This window comes from Eleutherodactylus coqui, chromosome 4 (assembly GCF_035609145.1).
Source record: "Eleutherodactylus coqui strain aEleCoq1 chromosome 4, aEleCoq1.hap1, whole genome shotgun sequence".
Classification (NCBI taxonomy): Eukaryota; Metazoa; Chordata; class Amphibia; order Anura; family Eleutherodactylidae; genus Eleutherodactylus; species Eleutherodactylus coqui.
Genome location: NC_089840.1, coordinates 32,767,519 through 32,784,032, shown reverse-complemented (window position 1 = coordinate 32,784,032; position 16,514 = coordinate 32,767,519). Strand labels below are relative to the sequence as shown.

The following is a 16,514-nucleotide window of genomic DNA, read 5'->3' as shown; positions in this document are numbered from 1 at the left end:
CCATGTGTGGTCTGACCAATGACTTGTAAAGAGGAGGAACAATGTTCTCGTCATGTGCCCCTAGACCTTTTTATGCTGCACCCCATGATCCCATTTGCCTTGGCAGCAGCTGCCTGACACTGGTTGCTCCAGTTAAAGGGGTTGTCCCGCGGCAGCAGTGGGTCTATACACTTCTGTATGGCCATATTAATGCACTTTGTAATGTACATTGTGCATTAATTATGAGCCATACAGAAGTTATCAAAAGTTTTATACTTACCTGCTCCGTTGCTGGCGTCCTCGTCTCCATGGTGCCGACTAATTTTCGGCCTCTAATGGCCAAATTAGCCGCGCTTGCGCAGTCCGGGTCTTCTGCTGTCTTCAATGGGGCCGCTCGTGCAGAATGCTGGCTCCGTGTAGCTCCGCCCCGTCACGTGCCGATTCCAGCCAATCAGGAGGCTGGAATCGGCAATGGACCGCACAGAAGAGCTGCGGTCCACGGAGGGAGCAGACCCCGGCGGCCATCTTCAGCAGGTGAGTATGAAGACGCCGGACCGCCGGGATTCAGGTAAGCACTCTCCGGTTTGTTTTTTTAACCCCTGCATCGGGGTTGTCTCGCGCCGAACGGGGGGGGGGGGGGGGGGGTTAAAAAAAAAAAAAAAACGTTTCGGCGCGGGACAACCCCTTTAAGATTATAGTTAACCAAAATCCCTAAGTCCTTGTCCATGTCAGTGTTCCCAGTGGTTTCCCATTTCGTGTATAATGGTGACATGTATTTCCTCCGCCAATGTGCAGAACCTTACATTCATCAGTAATAAATCTTGTTTACTCAACTTATCCGGATCAATTCGCAACTGCCTTGGGTCCTAGTTTTATATCATCTGCAAATATTGATATTTCACTGCACAATCCTACCAGGTCATTAAAAATTAGGGCCCAATACTGCCCCCTGTGGTACCCTACTAGTAACGATGACCTCTACAATACTGCCCCCTGTGGTACGCCCCACTAGTAACCCTTCCAATACTGCCCCCTGTGGTACCCCCCACTAGTAACCCTTCCAATACTGCCCCCTGTGGTACCCCCCACTAGTAACCCTTCCAATACTGCCCCCTGTGGTACCCCCCCTAGTAACCCTTCCAATACTGCCCCCTGTGGTACCCTACTAGTAACGATGACCTCTCCTATGGTACCCCACTAGCAACCCCTCCAACACTGCCCCCTGTGGTACCCTACTAGTAATGATGACCTCTCCAATACTGCCCCCTATGGTACCCCACTAGTAACCCCTCCAATACTGCCCCCTGTGGTACCCCCCCCCCCCCCCCCCCCCACACACACACACACACACACACAAACACACACACTAGTAACAGTGAGCCAACAGAAAATAGATCTTGTCATGCTGCATCGGATGATATAGTAACATAGTATGTAAGGCTGAATGAAGACAATGTCCATCTAGTCCAGCCTGTCTATCCTACTGTGTTGATCCAGAGGAAGGCAAAAAAAAAACCAAGGGCAGAAGCCAATTAGCCCTTTTGGGGAAAAAATTCCTTCCCGACTCCCTAATGGCAATCAGACTTATCCCTGGATCAACCCCTAATAGTTCCTACCTGCCTGTATACCCGGATTAACAATTAACCTAAGATTTATATCCTGTAATATCCTTCCTCTCCAGAAAGACATCAAGTCCCCTTTTAAACTCCTCTATGGATTTTGCCATCACCACTTCCTCCGGTAGAGAGTTCCACAGTCTAACTGCTCTTACAGTAAAGAATCCCCTTCTGTGTTGGTGATGAAACCTACTTTCCTCTAATCATAACGGATGTCCTCTTGTTACTGTCATGGTCCTGGGTGTAAACAGATCTTGGGAGAGATCCTTGTATTGTCCCCTCATGTATTTATACATGGTTATTTGATCGTCTCTTAACCTTCTTTTTTCTAGAGTAAATAGTCCCAATTTGGATAGCCTCTCTGGGTATTCCAGTCCCCTCATTCCATGTATTAGTTTAGTTGCTCTTCTTTGAACCCCCTCATGCACTGTGACATCTTTCCTGAGCACCGGTGACCAGAACTGTGCGCAATATGCCATGTGAGGCCTGACAAGTGCCTTATATAGTGGAAGGATAATGTTCTCGTCCTTCGCCCCTATACCTCTTTTAATGCACCCCAAGACTTTATTTGCCTTTGCAGCAGCTGACTGGCATTGGTTACTCCAGTTTAGTCTATTATCCACTAATACCCCCAGATCCTTTTCCATATCGCTTTTCCCTAGTGGTACCCCAATAAGTGAATATTGGTGACATCCGTTCCTCCTGCCCATGTGCATAGTCTTACGTTTTTCAACATTGAACTTCATTTGCCATTTTTCTGCCCAAGCCCCCAGCTTGTCCAGGTCCGTTTGTAGCCGTACATTGTCCTCCGTTGCATTAATTATATTGTATAATTGTATCATCTGCAAATATTGATATTTTGCTGTGCAGCCCCTCTATCAGGTCATTGATAAATGATGGGTTCTTCCCATGAAGATATTTGCCCTGGAAGCATTGCCTCATAGTTTTGTACATAAAGCCACGGCGGAGCCTTGCTGTAGATCACGGAGGCCATGCCTCTCTGTACTAGCATGGTTTCCTTACATTTACCTGGAACTGGGTATTTTTATAATGTGTTTTACCTCTTAATGACATGAACGAGATTCCAGTGAAATTCATGTTAGACAGCTGACGTGTCTCAACGGCGACGCTGGGCTGCACCACTGACAAGACTGCTCTACTGCTGTTCAGAGACAGAGCCTCCATTGTCTTCGTCAGACTATCAAAGAGAAGAAGAAAATGTCAATATTAACTGAATATGCAAATCTACCGATGCAGCAGACTTTACCTTGACATTTAACACATTACATACCAGGAATCAGCTAACGTTACACTGACACTTACACATCATGTGCCATTGAGAATGTGAGGGTAGCGATCTCTACATCTGGGAGTTTGCATTACTTTCAGACATTCGCAGAACAATAAACCTCCTGAGATCCACTTATAATAGCTGCCCTAACCTAAGGGGGCCTAGGTGCAATTTTTCTAGAAGCAACAATACCTGTAATGTCTGGGACTTTCTATATCTTGGGGCGCATGCAAAGCTTTTGGTAGTTCATTTTCTTGCAAAAGATGGAGGCAGTAGATTCAATGAACCGAATGTCTAACAATGTATAAGGATCTTTATGTAGCATGTGCAAGACTTTTTCACAGCTAAGGGCGGTTGTGTCCATCGGGAGTGCCGTCGGTTGCGTCCATCGGGGAGTGCCGCTTCTTGTGTCCATTGGAGAGTGCCGCTTCTTGTGTTCATCAGAGAGTGACGCTTCTTGTGTCCATTGGAACATTGGATAGTGCCGCTTCTTGTGTCCATCAGAGAGTGCCGCTTCTTGTGTCCATTGGATAGTGCCGCTTCTTGTGTTCATCAGAGAGTGCCGCTTCTTGTGTCCATCAGAGAGTGCCGCTTGCTTTGTCCATGGGGAAGTGTCACTTGGTGTGTCCATTTGGGAGTGCTGCTAGTTGTGTCCATTGGGTAATGCCACTAGTTGTGCCATCGTGGAGTACTGCTTGTTGTGTCCATTAGGAGTGTCGTCAGTTGCATCCATGGGGGAGTGTCACTAGTTGTGTCCATCGGGGAGTGCTGCTAGTTGTGCCATCATGGAGTGCTGCTTGTTATGTCCATCAGAGAGTGCCGCTTCTTGCGTCCATCGGAGAGTGCTGCTTCTTGTGTCCATCGGAGAGTGCCACTTCTTGTGTCCATCGGAGAGTGCCACTTCTTGTGTCCATCGGAGAGTGCCACTTCTTGTGTCCATCGGAGAGTGCCACTTCTTGTATCCATCGGAGAGTGCCACTTCTTGTATCCATCGGAGAGTGACGCTTCTTGTGTCCATCGGTGAGTGCCGCTCCTTGTGTCCATCAGAGAGTGCCGCTTCTTGTGTCCATCAGAGAGTGCAGCTTCTTGTGTCCATCAGAGTGTGCCGCTTCTGTCCATGGGCGAGTATCACTTGTTGTGTCCATTTGGGAGTACTGCTAGTTGTGTCCAACAGGGAATGCTGCTAGTTGTGCCATCATGGAGTGCTGCTTGTTATGTCCTTTAGGGAGTGCCGCCTGTTGTGTCCATTGGAAAGTGGCAATTGTTGTGTCCATTCGAGAGTGCCTTTTGCCCTCTTCAACATTTTGTACATACATGTACAAGGTGTAGCTACTTCTGGATTTACTGTGGGTAAGTGGATGTATAAGGGGGTAAGGTAGTGTTGTCTTCAACACCTTATTTAAATTAACGCATGAATAGATCCCATAGATTTCCATGGGTTTGTTCACATGAGCTTACTTTGCGTGCGCATTTTGTTCACGCAAAAAATAATGCAGCATGTTTTATTTTTGTGCACATTACACATTTATATAGCATATGTTAAACTAATTTAACTTAATTGCCCATTAAAATCAATGGCAGCATGCTTGCATGTTTTTTTGCACGTGCAAATACACATGATATGCACATGCAAAAAAATAGTAAAACGGGCACAGGCGTGTTCAAAAACATAACACCCATTGTGCGAATATGCGGCGTAAATTCACTTATGCCCATGTGAAGCTGGCCTTAGTGTTAGTTGCACTGCTCAGACACAATCCTCTTCTTCTGTGTCTGGCAGATGTGGGCGTCATCCTGCTCTCCCTGTTTACTGACCTTATACTTATTCTCTTCCAGCATTCCTAGGGCTAATTGCTTTTGGGCCTCCTGATCAGCAGATGCACCTTTTCTAATCACTGCCCTATATAGCTGTCCTGGACCTTTCAGACAATGCTGCAGTGTTGTTGTAAGATTTGTGTCCATTATTCCATGTTTAGCCACTGCTTCGGTAGTTATCTTACTATCTTGCTATCTGCTCGTGTTCCGCGTTTTATTGTTCCTCTGTTCATGTATCCTGCTGTCTGTTATCCTTGTGAGTCTGCTTCTCTGGTTATCCTTGTCGGTTTGTTCCTCCTTTGCTTTTGTACTCCCTGATATTGTTCGGTCTTTTGTCACACAGGTGTTCTATCCTGTCAGGAACAGTTAGCGCCTAGAGGAAGACCGTGGGGTCGTCCTTATCAGGACGCCAACCCCGCTTATAGGCAGGGGTTTCCCTCGCCTTGTTATCAGCTCAGGGCAAGATATTTTCCCTAGTTTCCATCTATATACAGGGTTTGTACATCTGGTATCTTACCTACCCCACTGGGGTCGGCTGACAGCCATGCTGGATTGGATCATCACCTATCCGGTAGGTTGACACAGTGGTTCCACATCCACAGTCGTTACACTTAGAGTATTCCCCCAACAACAGGGACAATTAAAAAAAAGTAATACAAGTGATGTCCTATCTAGATTTGGGTTAAAAAAAATACATACAGGGGGTGGACAAAAATATGGAAGCACCATACGAAATGCATGGGATTTTAATCATTAGCACTGAGGTGCCCTTTTGACCCCTGTTTGGCTAAGAGCTTTTCTGCCAAATTTGCATTAACTTCACCTCTTGCCCTGCTCTGGGGAATTTTGGGAGCCAGCTGGTAACAGCAGCTTAGTGTCTGACCAATGGGACCTTGTTGCTCTGGTAGATGTTCACTTTTGTCCAGCAGCATCTGTGTCATATTACCTTTACTTAAATTACACGGGATTTTGCAATAAGACATGCAGGGATCGATTTTAAGGCATGCATTTTGTACGATGTTTCCATATTTTTGTCCACCCCCTATATATTCCAAAGCTGTAGTGACCGCCCTGAATATGTAATGCCCATAAATTACCTTTCTGCTTCTTTTTCTACAATTTCATTGGTAAATTCATTAGGTTCAGCATTTATAATCTGGCTGACAGTGGTAACTGCGGACACCACAACCTGAGGACACAAAGTTATGTGATTACACAACTTACATGTGAAGTACACGTCACCCCTGATAGAGCTGGAAATATCAGTATGTTCATGGATCGCGCATGTTGAAATCATTTTGGAAAGTTTATTAGTGGGGGCATCACAAACAGTTATACAGAATATACTTAAAGGGGTTGCACCAAGATTATAAATTATCCCCATTCATTTCGATGGGGCTGATGTAAATACCCAAGCGGGTGTGCTCAGCTATCTCTGCAGTCTAATTGAAAGGGAATATAACTCTAGTGCATGAAACTAGCACTTCATTCAGTCTTCTCCTTACTGTGGGCGGTGCAGTAACCCCAAAGTGAGGAGGAAGGGGGTCTCAGCCGTGAATCCCTCACCAATCAGCAAGTTATGCCCAATCCTGTGGCTAGGGAATAACTGACAACCCCTTTCAAGTATGGTGTCAGAATAAAATTCTGTCCCGGGACCAGAGATGAATGGGAATATAGTACCTGCACTTGTTCTTCTTTGCAGGCCCTCCGACTCAATAGTTATGGGTCCCATTTTCAGCCATCTGAAGGCCACCACAATGTTCTAACAACCGAGTGCAGACCGTGTTCTGCCTTCTGAATGACCAACACTTATCATGTAAGCAGCTTTGGTCAATCATAGAGCGGATATAGTGCGTTGGTAATCTAACACACTACCAATACCAATGTGGGGATGAGGTAGCCTAAAGATTGCTTCAGCCATGTTGGACGGCTGAAAACGGGACCTGGAACCGGCAGAGTGGAAGGTCAGAAGACCTCTGACCACTCGCTAGAATGCTGCATCTGTATGATGCAGATGCCTCGCACTCCATTCATGTATCATTTAAGGCATACCGCTGGAGAATTTCCTGACATAAACCTCCAACATATACCAATATATAGGCAAACAATGGCATACCTCGCCCATGGATTCCCATGCTTAACCCTTTGAGGTTGTGGCCATTTTTTGTTTTTTCATTTTTGCTTTTTCCTCTCTACTTTCAAAAACCTAACTTTTTATTTTTCCATCAACAAAGCTATGTAAGGGCTTGTTTTTTGGGATGAGTTGCATTTTTCGATGGTACTGTCACGTCTGTCTACTGAGTTCCGTGGTTCTACAGGTTCTCTGGAGCTTTCCTGCTCAGGCGTGGGGGATAGTGCTGGCTGGGCGTGTGTGTGTCTCCAGTCAGCCAATCACTCCAGGTCAGTACACATAAGAGCTGTTTTCCCAGGTGAAGGTGTGGTCAGCTTTCTCTGTTCTCATTCTCTCTCTGTGTGTGGTGTGAGCAGGGTCTATGTGTGGTGGCTGCAAGAAAGGTTTGTGTCTTGTGGTTTGGTTAGTTATGGCGCTAGACTCCTGGTTAGTGTAGGGACTGGCAGTATTGCCAGGAGCCGTGATGTGGCACACTAGCTACCATATTTTGGTCAACAAATACCTGGCATTTATAGCAATAACATCTGCTACTAGTGTTTGCATATCAGCTGCTGTATAGTGTTATTATGGCTCTGTGTGTCTTCTTATCCTGTCCAGTTGTCCCTGTCGGTGGTGGCATGTGTATGCATCCTAGTCTGGGTGCGTGGGTTCCTAGGGGCAGCAAGGGCCCAGATCTGAAGACCGCTGTGCTGCCCCCTATTGGGGCGATGTCCCGGCTCAGATAGATCCCTGGTCATCTTCCTTTGTAGTGCGTCATCTTCCTTGTGGTGTTTCCTATCCATGGGCCCGATACTCACTTGCCCACACGAACATAACAGGTACCATTTAATTCACCATATAATGTACTGACAAATTAAAAATTTCTAAGTGGGGTGGAGTGAAAAAACATAATTGCAATATTTTTGGAGGGTCCTGATTTTACAACATACAAGTGCATAAAAACTGAAACCTCAACTTTATTCCGTGGGTCTGTACAATAACGGTAATACTAAATATATATAGTTTTCTTTTGTTGTACTACTAAAATTAAATATCTTTCCCTCACCATCTTCCGGCTGCCATGACTTTTTTTTTGCTTTTCTGTTGATATGTGGAGACTAGAGATGAGCGAGCGTACTCGGAAAAGCACTACTCGTTCGAGTAATTTGCTTTATCCGAGTATCGCTGTGCTCGTCCCTGAAGATTCGGGTGCCGCTGCGTCTGACAGGTGAGTCGCAGCGGGGAGCAGGGGAGAGCGGGCGGGAGAGAGGGAGAGAAAGATCTTACCTCCGTTCCTCCCCGCTCTCCCCTGCAGCTCCCCGCTCCGTGCCGGCACCCGAATCTTCAGACCCGAGCACAGCGATACTCGGATAAAGCAAATTACTCGAGCGAGTAGTGCTTTTCCGAGTACGCTCGCTCATCTCTAGTGGAGACTCATTTTTTTGCGAGACGACTTACGTGGACGGTACCATTTTAGGGTACGAACGGCTTTTTGACTTTTTTTTTTTTCCATTGGAGATGGGGTAGGCAGAAAAGCACAATTCTAGCGTTGTGTATTTTTTTTCTTACTGCATTCACCGTGCGTTATAAATAGTGCATTATTTTAATAAATTGGATTTTTACAGATAGGACGATACAGACTATTTAGATGCTCCTGTCATTATTGACAGCAGCATCTAAAATGTTAACCGCTGCAATTGGAGTTATTCCTGATCGCGTCCGGGAGTCAGTTGTCACGGACAGCCGCTACCCACGGTGTGTGGATCGGACTCGGCTCTTGAGCCCATTCCATTCAAACTTGCACACATCCGCTGTACATATGCTGTGGATGCCACCAAGGGGTTAAAAACAATGTTTATTGCAAGATATACTTTTTTTTACTGTATGATTCTGCATTGGGGGTTTTGGGATCCAGAGGTTACTTTATCATTTTGCCTGCCTTTACCCTGAAGAGTCTCGCACTCTATATCTTAACCTTCGGTAGGAGACCCTTCATATGGCGCTGGGCTTTAAAAGAATACCCCAGGCAAAACATATGATATGCATTGTATTACGCCCAGTGCAGAACCTGCGTCCCATCTAACTGGAGACTTCAGGAGCACTTTAATCACGACTATTTCTATACTTACTGTAGAAACTAATGTACTTACCTCCTGCTCTTCAGAAACGTTCGTGGAAACCGTCAATAATCTGTTCACAATCTTCATGGCATTTGAAATGTCATCTGAATTTAGATTCTCGGGTTTAGAGGTCAGGATCTGTGTGGTGACAGCGACGTCTTTGGCGTTTTCTGTGCTAATGGAAGTCTGTGAGAAGAAACAATTTACTACCCCAAGGAGACCATCACTTCTTTAAAGTCCCCAAATCTGGAGTCTCACGAGACTCATGTAGTGCTTTGTACTTACTTTTTGCCCTAGAATATCTCTAGACATGCACAATATCACTTATAAAGCAGCTTCAGTATCTTGGCCACCATCTCTGTAATGCTCTCTGGAAGCCAGAACCGAGGCCCATAGTTCTTTTTTATTATAACTTCCATTGTTTAACCCTTTCCAATCCACTGTCTCACATCTTCCTACATTCTGATTGAAGCTTGTACAGCTCCAATGCCAGAAGATGTCCAACAGGGTATTCTTACCGTCTATTGCCAGCCACTCTGCTGTCGGAGCCTCTCTGGCGCACACACGCTGGCTTTAGCCAGCAGATGGCACCATTGTATAACAGCAAAAAGAGAAAGCCTTTTAGGAAACCCTGAATCCAAAATTGGATTGGAAAGATTTAAAGGGGCCGATTCCTCGCACACATGACGAATCACTAGAGGTGAAGCTAGCACTATATCCAAATATCTAGCCAGGCAGAGTGGCTACATGACACCCCAGCCACCAATGCACATGCCCTGTTATGGCCCTTGCCCAAAGCTGCAGTATTACTGAACAGCCTGGGTATAAAAATACTATATAAAATGATGTCATATCTAAAAAGAATACAGAAGACCCCTCTGCCAGTAATATTCTGTCTTATGTATTGTGAAACATTCTTGTTGTCTGACCTTAGAGAGTAACTAAACTTTTTTTGGGGGTGGGGGTGTACGGGAGCTGTGTTAGGGTCCTCTCCCACATGAATGCGGCAAAGCATTGCGATTTCAAACGTTTTACCATGATTTTACTTTCTCTACGTCCGACAGCGTGTTTTAGCGCACCCCATCATTGTGATGGGTGATGAGGTGCGCTAAACGGACAAAGATCAGGCAGCGCTCGAAAAAAGTGGCCTTCCAACGCCGCATATCTGTGAGGCCCCATTGATTTCAATGGGAATGTAAGACCACGATTAACGCGGCGCCATGTTAATCAGGGTAAAAAGCGCCTGTGAGAGAGGCCTTATGCTGCGTTTACACAAAACAATTATCATTCAAAAAATCATTTGAGCGAAAGTGAACGATAATTGTTCCATCTAAATGTAAGCCAATAACTGAACAATCAATGTGTGTTTTTCATTCGTCGTACGATAGTTTGGTTTAAACAGCAATCATTCAGTCCCTCTCATTTGCTTATTCAGGGACTGAATGATTCTCATTTAACTCCTTTAGTGGCACGCCCGGAAAATCTCCAGGGCTTGCTGCACTGACCATGCAGTTAAACCCCGGAAGATTTCCGTGGACAGCTCTAGTGCTGAAATGCTGGACAGGACACACAGTTATTGTGCCACTGTACACGTTTGATCCCTGCATGGATGACAGCAATATAGTAATGGAATAATCAAGAGGAGATACGTGGCTGTTACACTATTACTAGTGCTACCTTATTATAAGTACTCCCTTATTACTAGCTCAGCCGTTTTCCAAGTGTTACCTTATTTGCGAGGGTTTCAAGGTTCTCATTACAGTTTTGGAGTATGATGGATCCCAGGACCGGACGGCCGCCCTCACTCCTGCACTGTACTGTGGCCCTTGGAGTGTTGGCTGTGGGAAATAAGTGGAAGAAGTTACTGTACATGATATTACACATAACAGAGGCTCAACAACACTCTGATTTTCTATTACTTGCCGTTCACATCGGTGGCATTGCAGCGCTCCTCTGAGTATCCGTACATGCCCAACAGAATGTCCCCAAATGTGAAACATTCCTGGTTGGTGCAATTAGTGAAACTTCTGCAAAAGTTCTCTGTAAAATAAGGATGGAAATAAGTTTACAGAACTTGGTACCCTCATCCAATGCCCCATTGTGGCTTCATCACTGAGATGTCCTACAAGAGTTACCCATGGAAGGAGAGCCTGTATTACAGGTGTTGGGTTACACGCTGCAGACCTCTGCTGACTGCCAGGGGGTATGTGCAGGGAGGGGGAGGAGGTGAGCTGTGATTATTTATCACCTATAAACTTTTATGGTAGGGTGTGCTCTGTGACCTGGGAGGGAAGGAGGTGAGCTGTGACCACCATCTATTGTAATTGGTAGATCCTGTGTTATCCTGTGCCACTTCTCAATCCTTCCTGTGACAGCTGAGAAGTTTTTTTCTACAGATCAGGAAGTGTCAAAATATTATTAGGCCGGCTGCACAAAAACGAGGCCGATTCCGCATGCATACCTTTTCTTCCTGTTTTGTAGATGACTGCGGACGCTTGCCGTCGGTCAGGCGCAGAACAGATTTTTTTTTTTAAATTATATTACCCGCGTCGTTGCGACGCGGGTACCTGCAGCCTATCCGCAATGTCAATTGCGGATGGGATGCGGGTCGAACGGCTTCCATTGACTTCAATAGAAGCCGTCCGTTAGGATTGCGCACAAAAATAGAGCATGCTGCGATTTTAAATCCACTCGCGTACATGCAAATGTTTTATGTTTTCAATAGGTGCGAAATACAGCAGATCGTCCGTGTGGGTGATGATTGCGGAGTTCCGCAATTGAAATCCAGTCGTGTGGAAGAGGTCTAGACTAGAGATGAGCGAGCATACTCGCTAAGGACAATTACTCGATCGCGCATTGCCCTTAGCGAGTACCTGCCCGCTCGGAAGAAAAGGTTCGGCTGCTGGAGCGGGTGAGAGATGAGCTGCGGCAGTGAGCAGGGAGGAGCGGGGAGGAGAAAGGGAGAGAGAGTTCTCCCCTCCGTTCCTCCCCGCTCTTCCCTGCCGACCGCCGGCAGCCGAATCTTTTCTTCCGAGCGGGCAGGTACTCGCTAAGGGCAATGCGCGATCGAGTAATTTCCCTTAGCGAGTATGCTCGCTCATCTCTAGTCTAGACAAGTCGATGCTCATTTGAACGAGCTAACGAGAGAGTGATGTCCCCGCTAACTCGTTTGCTCTCATGCAGCCTGTTTAGGCAGATACATCATTGGCTCTTTTAAACAAGGCTTGTTCAGTTGTTCGTGTTTGCTGTATAAGCGAATGAGGGGGACTGAACGATAAGCGAACGAGCCAACAATGGTTTTTATGCTTTAGTGAACGATTCTGGTTCAGTCATTGGCGCGCTTCTTTGAACAATCATCGTTCCATCTAAAAGCACCCTCAGTGTTCAGTGTGAAAAAAGCTGAATTTTAGGAATTTTTATATTGTAAATTGTGACGTTGAACATTTTTAAAAATTGACAAAAATTCTTAAAAAATGCTTAACATAAAATATGATGCTTACAAGGTTATTTTCTGAGGACACTTTCCCTTTAAAAGCTCTCTAGACACGAGGAGACCATCGAATAGATAGTCTATATAATAAATCCCATTCAACAGTGTATCACATGGCAAAAATATCCTTAAACAGTGCTTCTTACCTATTGTGCACAGCTCCCCTGTGTATTTATCCGGGCAACGGCAGCCATTGTTTTCACAGATTCCACCATTTTGGCACTCCAGGACACATGGAGGGGGAGGAGTTGGGGGTATAGGCGCTAACAAAATATGAAAAGCAATTGTAACTTACTGTAATAACAGTTATTGAATGTAATACCCCAAGTCAGTAAGTGTGGGATGATTGAGCTGGAGGGGTGTGTGGATAGCTCCAGCCATCCAATCACCAAAGGTCTGGGCTGATAACTTCCAGCCCCTCTTGCTAGAGGGTGCTGGACATTTATATCCTTCTCTCTCGGAATTTTGGTGGTTTGTGTTTAAGGCCTATTTAGACACAACGAGAATCGCTGAAAAAAAAAAAAAAAATCGCTCAAAGTCGTCTTTTCAGCGATTCTCTTTGCATCTAAATGCACTGACATTGTGCAGTTTTCATGTACGAGTCGTACCTCGCTCACTTCAAGTTTTCTTGAATTGAGCGATCGGCTGTTATCACAGTCGGCTGTGCTGATAAGATTCTCTGAGCCTCTGTCCTGCTTTAAATTCACAGCAGGACACGAGCTGTAAGCATGCAAAACAATACAGCTGTTTGCTTATGCAAAACAGCTGTATTGTTCTATTAGAGGCCGCGGCAGTATCCCACTCTGGCTGCAGAACTGTATAGTAGCTACTTAGCTACTATAAGGTATGCAAAGATGATCGCTGAAAACCGTCACTCACACTGTCGTTTGAGCAACTTTTGAGTGATCATCTGTTAGTGTAAATGGGGTCTTATGCATGCTGCTTGTTTGAGTTGTTTTCCCCACTTTCCCTGAAGATGGTCTGGACACCTGATCTCCCAGTCTGCATGTCTTTTAGGCCCCTTCTCTCTTCCCTTTTATCAGGTGAGGCTTCCAGACATCAGATGTCCTTTATTCTGTCAGATGGGTGATGTCAGACACTCTTGTCCCTATCTCGGTGTGTGGACACTTGTACTAGCTGTTGTTTATTTACGCAAGTATGTCTGAAGATGTGGGCTACACTAGGTGGGAACAAGGTGCTGTTCGGTGTAAGTCTTCTCCTGACTGGTCCTCCATCCACAAGATGGCTAACTATGTAGAGTCAAGTGACCATAGACGTAACTCAGCCTCCTCCATAGTAGGAGTCACCTGCCCCTTCATATACTGCCAACTTATGGTTGGAAGAGCAATCACAATGGGACAATGGGGTGGAAACAGTGGGAGCGGGGCTTAACTAATTCATCAGAGCAGAGCATTGGGTACATCAGTAAGTTAGAAGTAAACAGATTTCCTAAGCATTTTCTATTAGTTGTAATGTGGCCGACCCCTTTTACTAGCATTGCTGCTCCTGTATTCTGAGGGTTGGCAGTTGGACTCCATTCAGAAAGTGATAACATTTCTAAATGATCTGGTGGGTAAACCCCATTATGTTAGCCATATACACAAGATAAACTACAGCAAAAATGGAAGAACCTGAAAAACGTTGAAAATTGAATACCAGGGTGCAGATCTCCTTTCTTCATTCCCTTTTTTAGCTCCCATCTACTGCTATCCTAAACTGACCACCAGATATACTTCTCTTAAATAACAAAAATTGGAAAAGTAGGCATAGGATATTACCCAGCTGATAATTATATATGCTGTCGCTATACACTGAACGATCACTGCATTGGGAACACCTACTCAATAGCGTATTGGTCTGCCTTTTTGGGCTTTCAGACGTTGGGGAACAGATTCCATAAACTGCAGAACATCCTCCATATTCAACGTGACCCATGCCTGCTGCAGCAGATCTGTCACTTGGTGCACATTTTGGGAATAACTCACAGCCCTTTCCAACATATCCCAAACATGTTCAATGAAGATGCAGTTCAGTGAGTTGGAGAGCCAAAGCAGTGTGGAGAATTCATTGACCCATTCCTCCAACACTCACTAGGGATCCGAGCTCTATAATATCTAGCATTATCCTGTTGAAAGATGGGTTGGGGAAGACTTCCTGAAGATATGGGTGCAGGTGGCCAGCTAACAGTTCCATGTAGAAGTCATCATTCAAGGATGGTGGTGTGATGACCAACAGTCCTAGGCCATGCCAGAAAAATGCTCCTCAGACCATGACATTGCCACCACCGGCCAGTTGAACCCCAACAGTACACCCATAGGATACGGTTTCATGCTGTGTATGCTAGATGTGGACCCAGCTAGCCATATGGTTCAGCAGTTAAAGGGACTTGGCACTCCAGACAACCTTCTGCCATGTGTCCAAGGTTCATGGACATTTTCCTAGACCCATGTTAGGCGTTGTTGGCAATGACATAGGGTGATCAGGGGCACCTTTGTCGGTTTTAAGCTACTGATCCACAGTTGACGCAAAGTACGTTGCATGGACATTGTGGAAATATGTCTAACTTCCGCGCTGCTGTACTGCTGGGTCAGTTGGTTCAGTGTGGCACATTGTTGCTGAGATACTAGACACTCACCTCCAGGATCAACCGCACATGGCCTGCCACTGTGTGATCTTCTGACGGATGTCTGTCCAAAGTTCAATCAGTCTGGGTATACTCTTGATACAATGGTTCGGAAACAGCCAACAAGTGGGACTTTGAGAAATACTGGCACCACACCTCTGGGCACCAACAATCTGCCAGCAGCCAAAGTCACTCAAGTCACCATATTTACCCATGGCTGCCAAGTGCTGCCTTCTGCTATGCAGAGGAGAGGTCAACACTTTGAGAGTAAATCATGACACGGCCATCATTTGGTACCACATTACTGATCATAAGATGTCTTTAAAAAGTATTTTACAATGAGTGGCTCTGGAGCAGGAAGATTGCTCAATCCCTATAAGTCATATCCCATGGATCAGAGCCTGCGACAGAGCCCAATCCATCTCCCCTAACTTCCTACTAAAAAGGAAACTTGTGAGGTGGGAACGATGCTTCGCAGACACTTATCCAGGGTGGATGGCCCTCTCGCACCCCTTTTTCACAACCCAGCTTTGTCTACCTGGCCAAGGTAGAGATAGATTCTTAGGCTGGGAGGCCCAAGATGACATCTGGGTTCACCAAATCCTCAAGGGAGCCTCATTGCCCACCTTCCAGATCTGAGGCACAGATGCGGGGAAGTGGACCTCTCCTGGTTTGAGTACTACCAGCTACGCTTCTCCTCTCCACTCACGGTGTGGGTGGCTCTTTCGGGAGAGCGTTAACTTTACTTGAGAAGTTGTTTTCTTTGCAATCTTCCCCAGAACATGCGATATCCCAGACATACAGCCTGCTAACCGCAGATTCCTGTGATGCTGACCCTGGTTTTAAGTTGGTGTGGTAGGATGACTTTGGGCTACGATATTTCCCAGCGATTGGCAGAAGGCATGCGTTTTTACTCACAAGTTGTCTATTGCATGTACCGCCCAAGAAAAAAAGCTATAAAGTTCTTTCAAGGTGGTACAGGTGCCCAGTCCGCTTGCACTACATATTCCCATCGGTGCCGGATCGGTGTTGACGCTGTGGGACCGAAAGAGGCACTATAAAGCATGTGTGGTGGACCTGTGATCGGGTATCTCTAATGTAAACTGTAATCCCTTCTGGGATAAAATGTCCTTAATATACAACACGATTAGAGATGAGCGAGCATGCTCGTTTAAGGCAGATGCTCGATCGAGCAGCGGTCTTGTCGAATAACTGATTACTCGATTGAGCACCATGCAGGGGGGCAGCGGGCGCCGGGGAAGAGCGGGGTGGAGCAGGGGGGAGAGTGAGAGAGATATCTCTCTCTCTCCCTCCCCCCCCCCCCCCCCCGCCACACCCCGCATGGTGATGGGTCGAGTAATCAGTTACTCGACAAAATGCTTGATCGAGCATCAGCCTTAAACGAGCATGCTCGCTCATCTCTAAACACGATGTGTCGGAAGACAATTCAAAATACCCCGCAAATAGCAT

General features: G+C 45.9%; 1 protein-coding gene across 1 annotated transcript in view; it reads right to left on the bottom strand.

Moving 5' to 3' along the window:
- ADGRG7 (adhesion G protein-coupled receptor G7) overlaps window positions 1–15,259 on the bottom strand; it is a 48,501-nt gene extending 33,242 nt beyond the window's left edge. Inside the window, exons 1-7 of the mRNA XM_066601517.1 lie at window positions 15,256–15,259; window positions 12,568–12,684; window positions 10,855–10,971; window positions 10,660–10,769; window positions 8,962–9,117; window positions 5,799–5,890; window positions 2,657–2,793 (exon numbers count right to left, since the gene is read on the bottom strand). Of these exons, the coding sequence (XP_066457614.1) occupies window positions 2,657–2,793; window positions 5,799–5,890; window positions 8,962–9,117; window positions 10,660–10,769; window positions 10,855–10,971; window positions 12,568–12,684; window positions 15,256–15,259 (733 nt within the window). The remainder of the gene's footprint in view (window positions 1–2,656; window positions 2,794–5,798; window positions 5,891–8,961; window positions 9,118–10,659; window positions 10,770–10,854; window positions 10,972–12,567; window positions 12,685–15,255) is intronic.
- Between the last annotated feature and the right edge of the window lie 1,255 nt (window positions 15,260–16,514).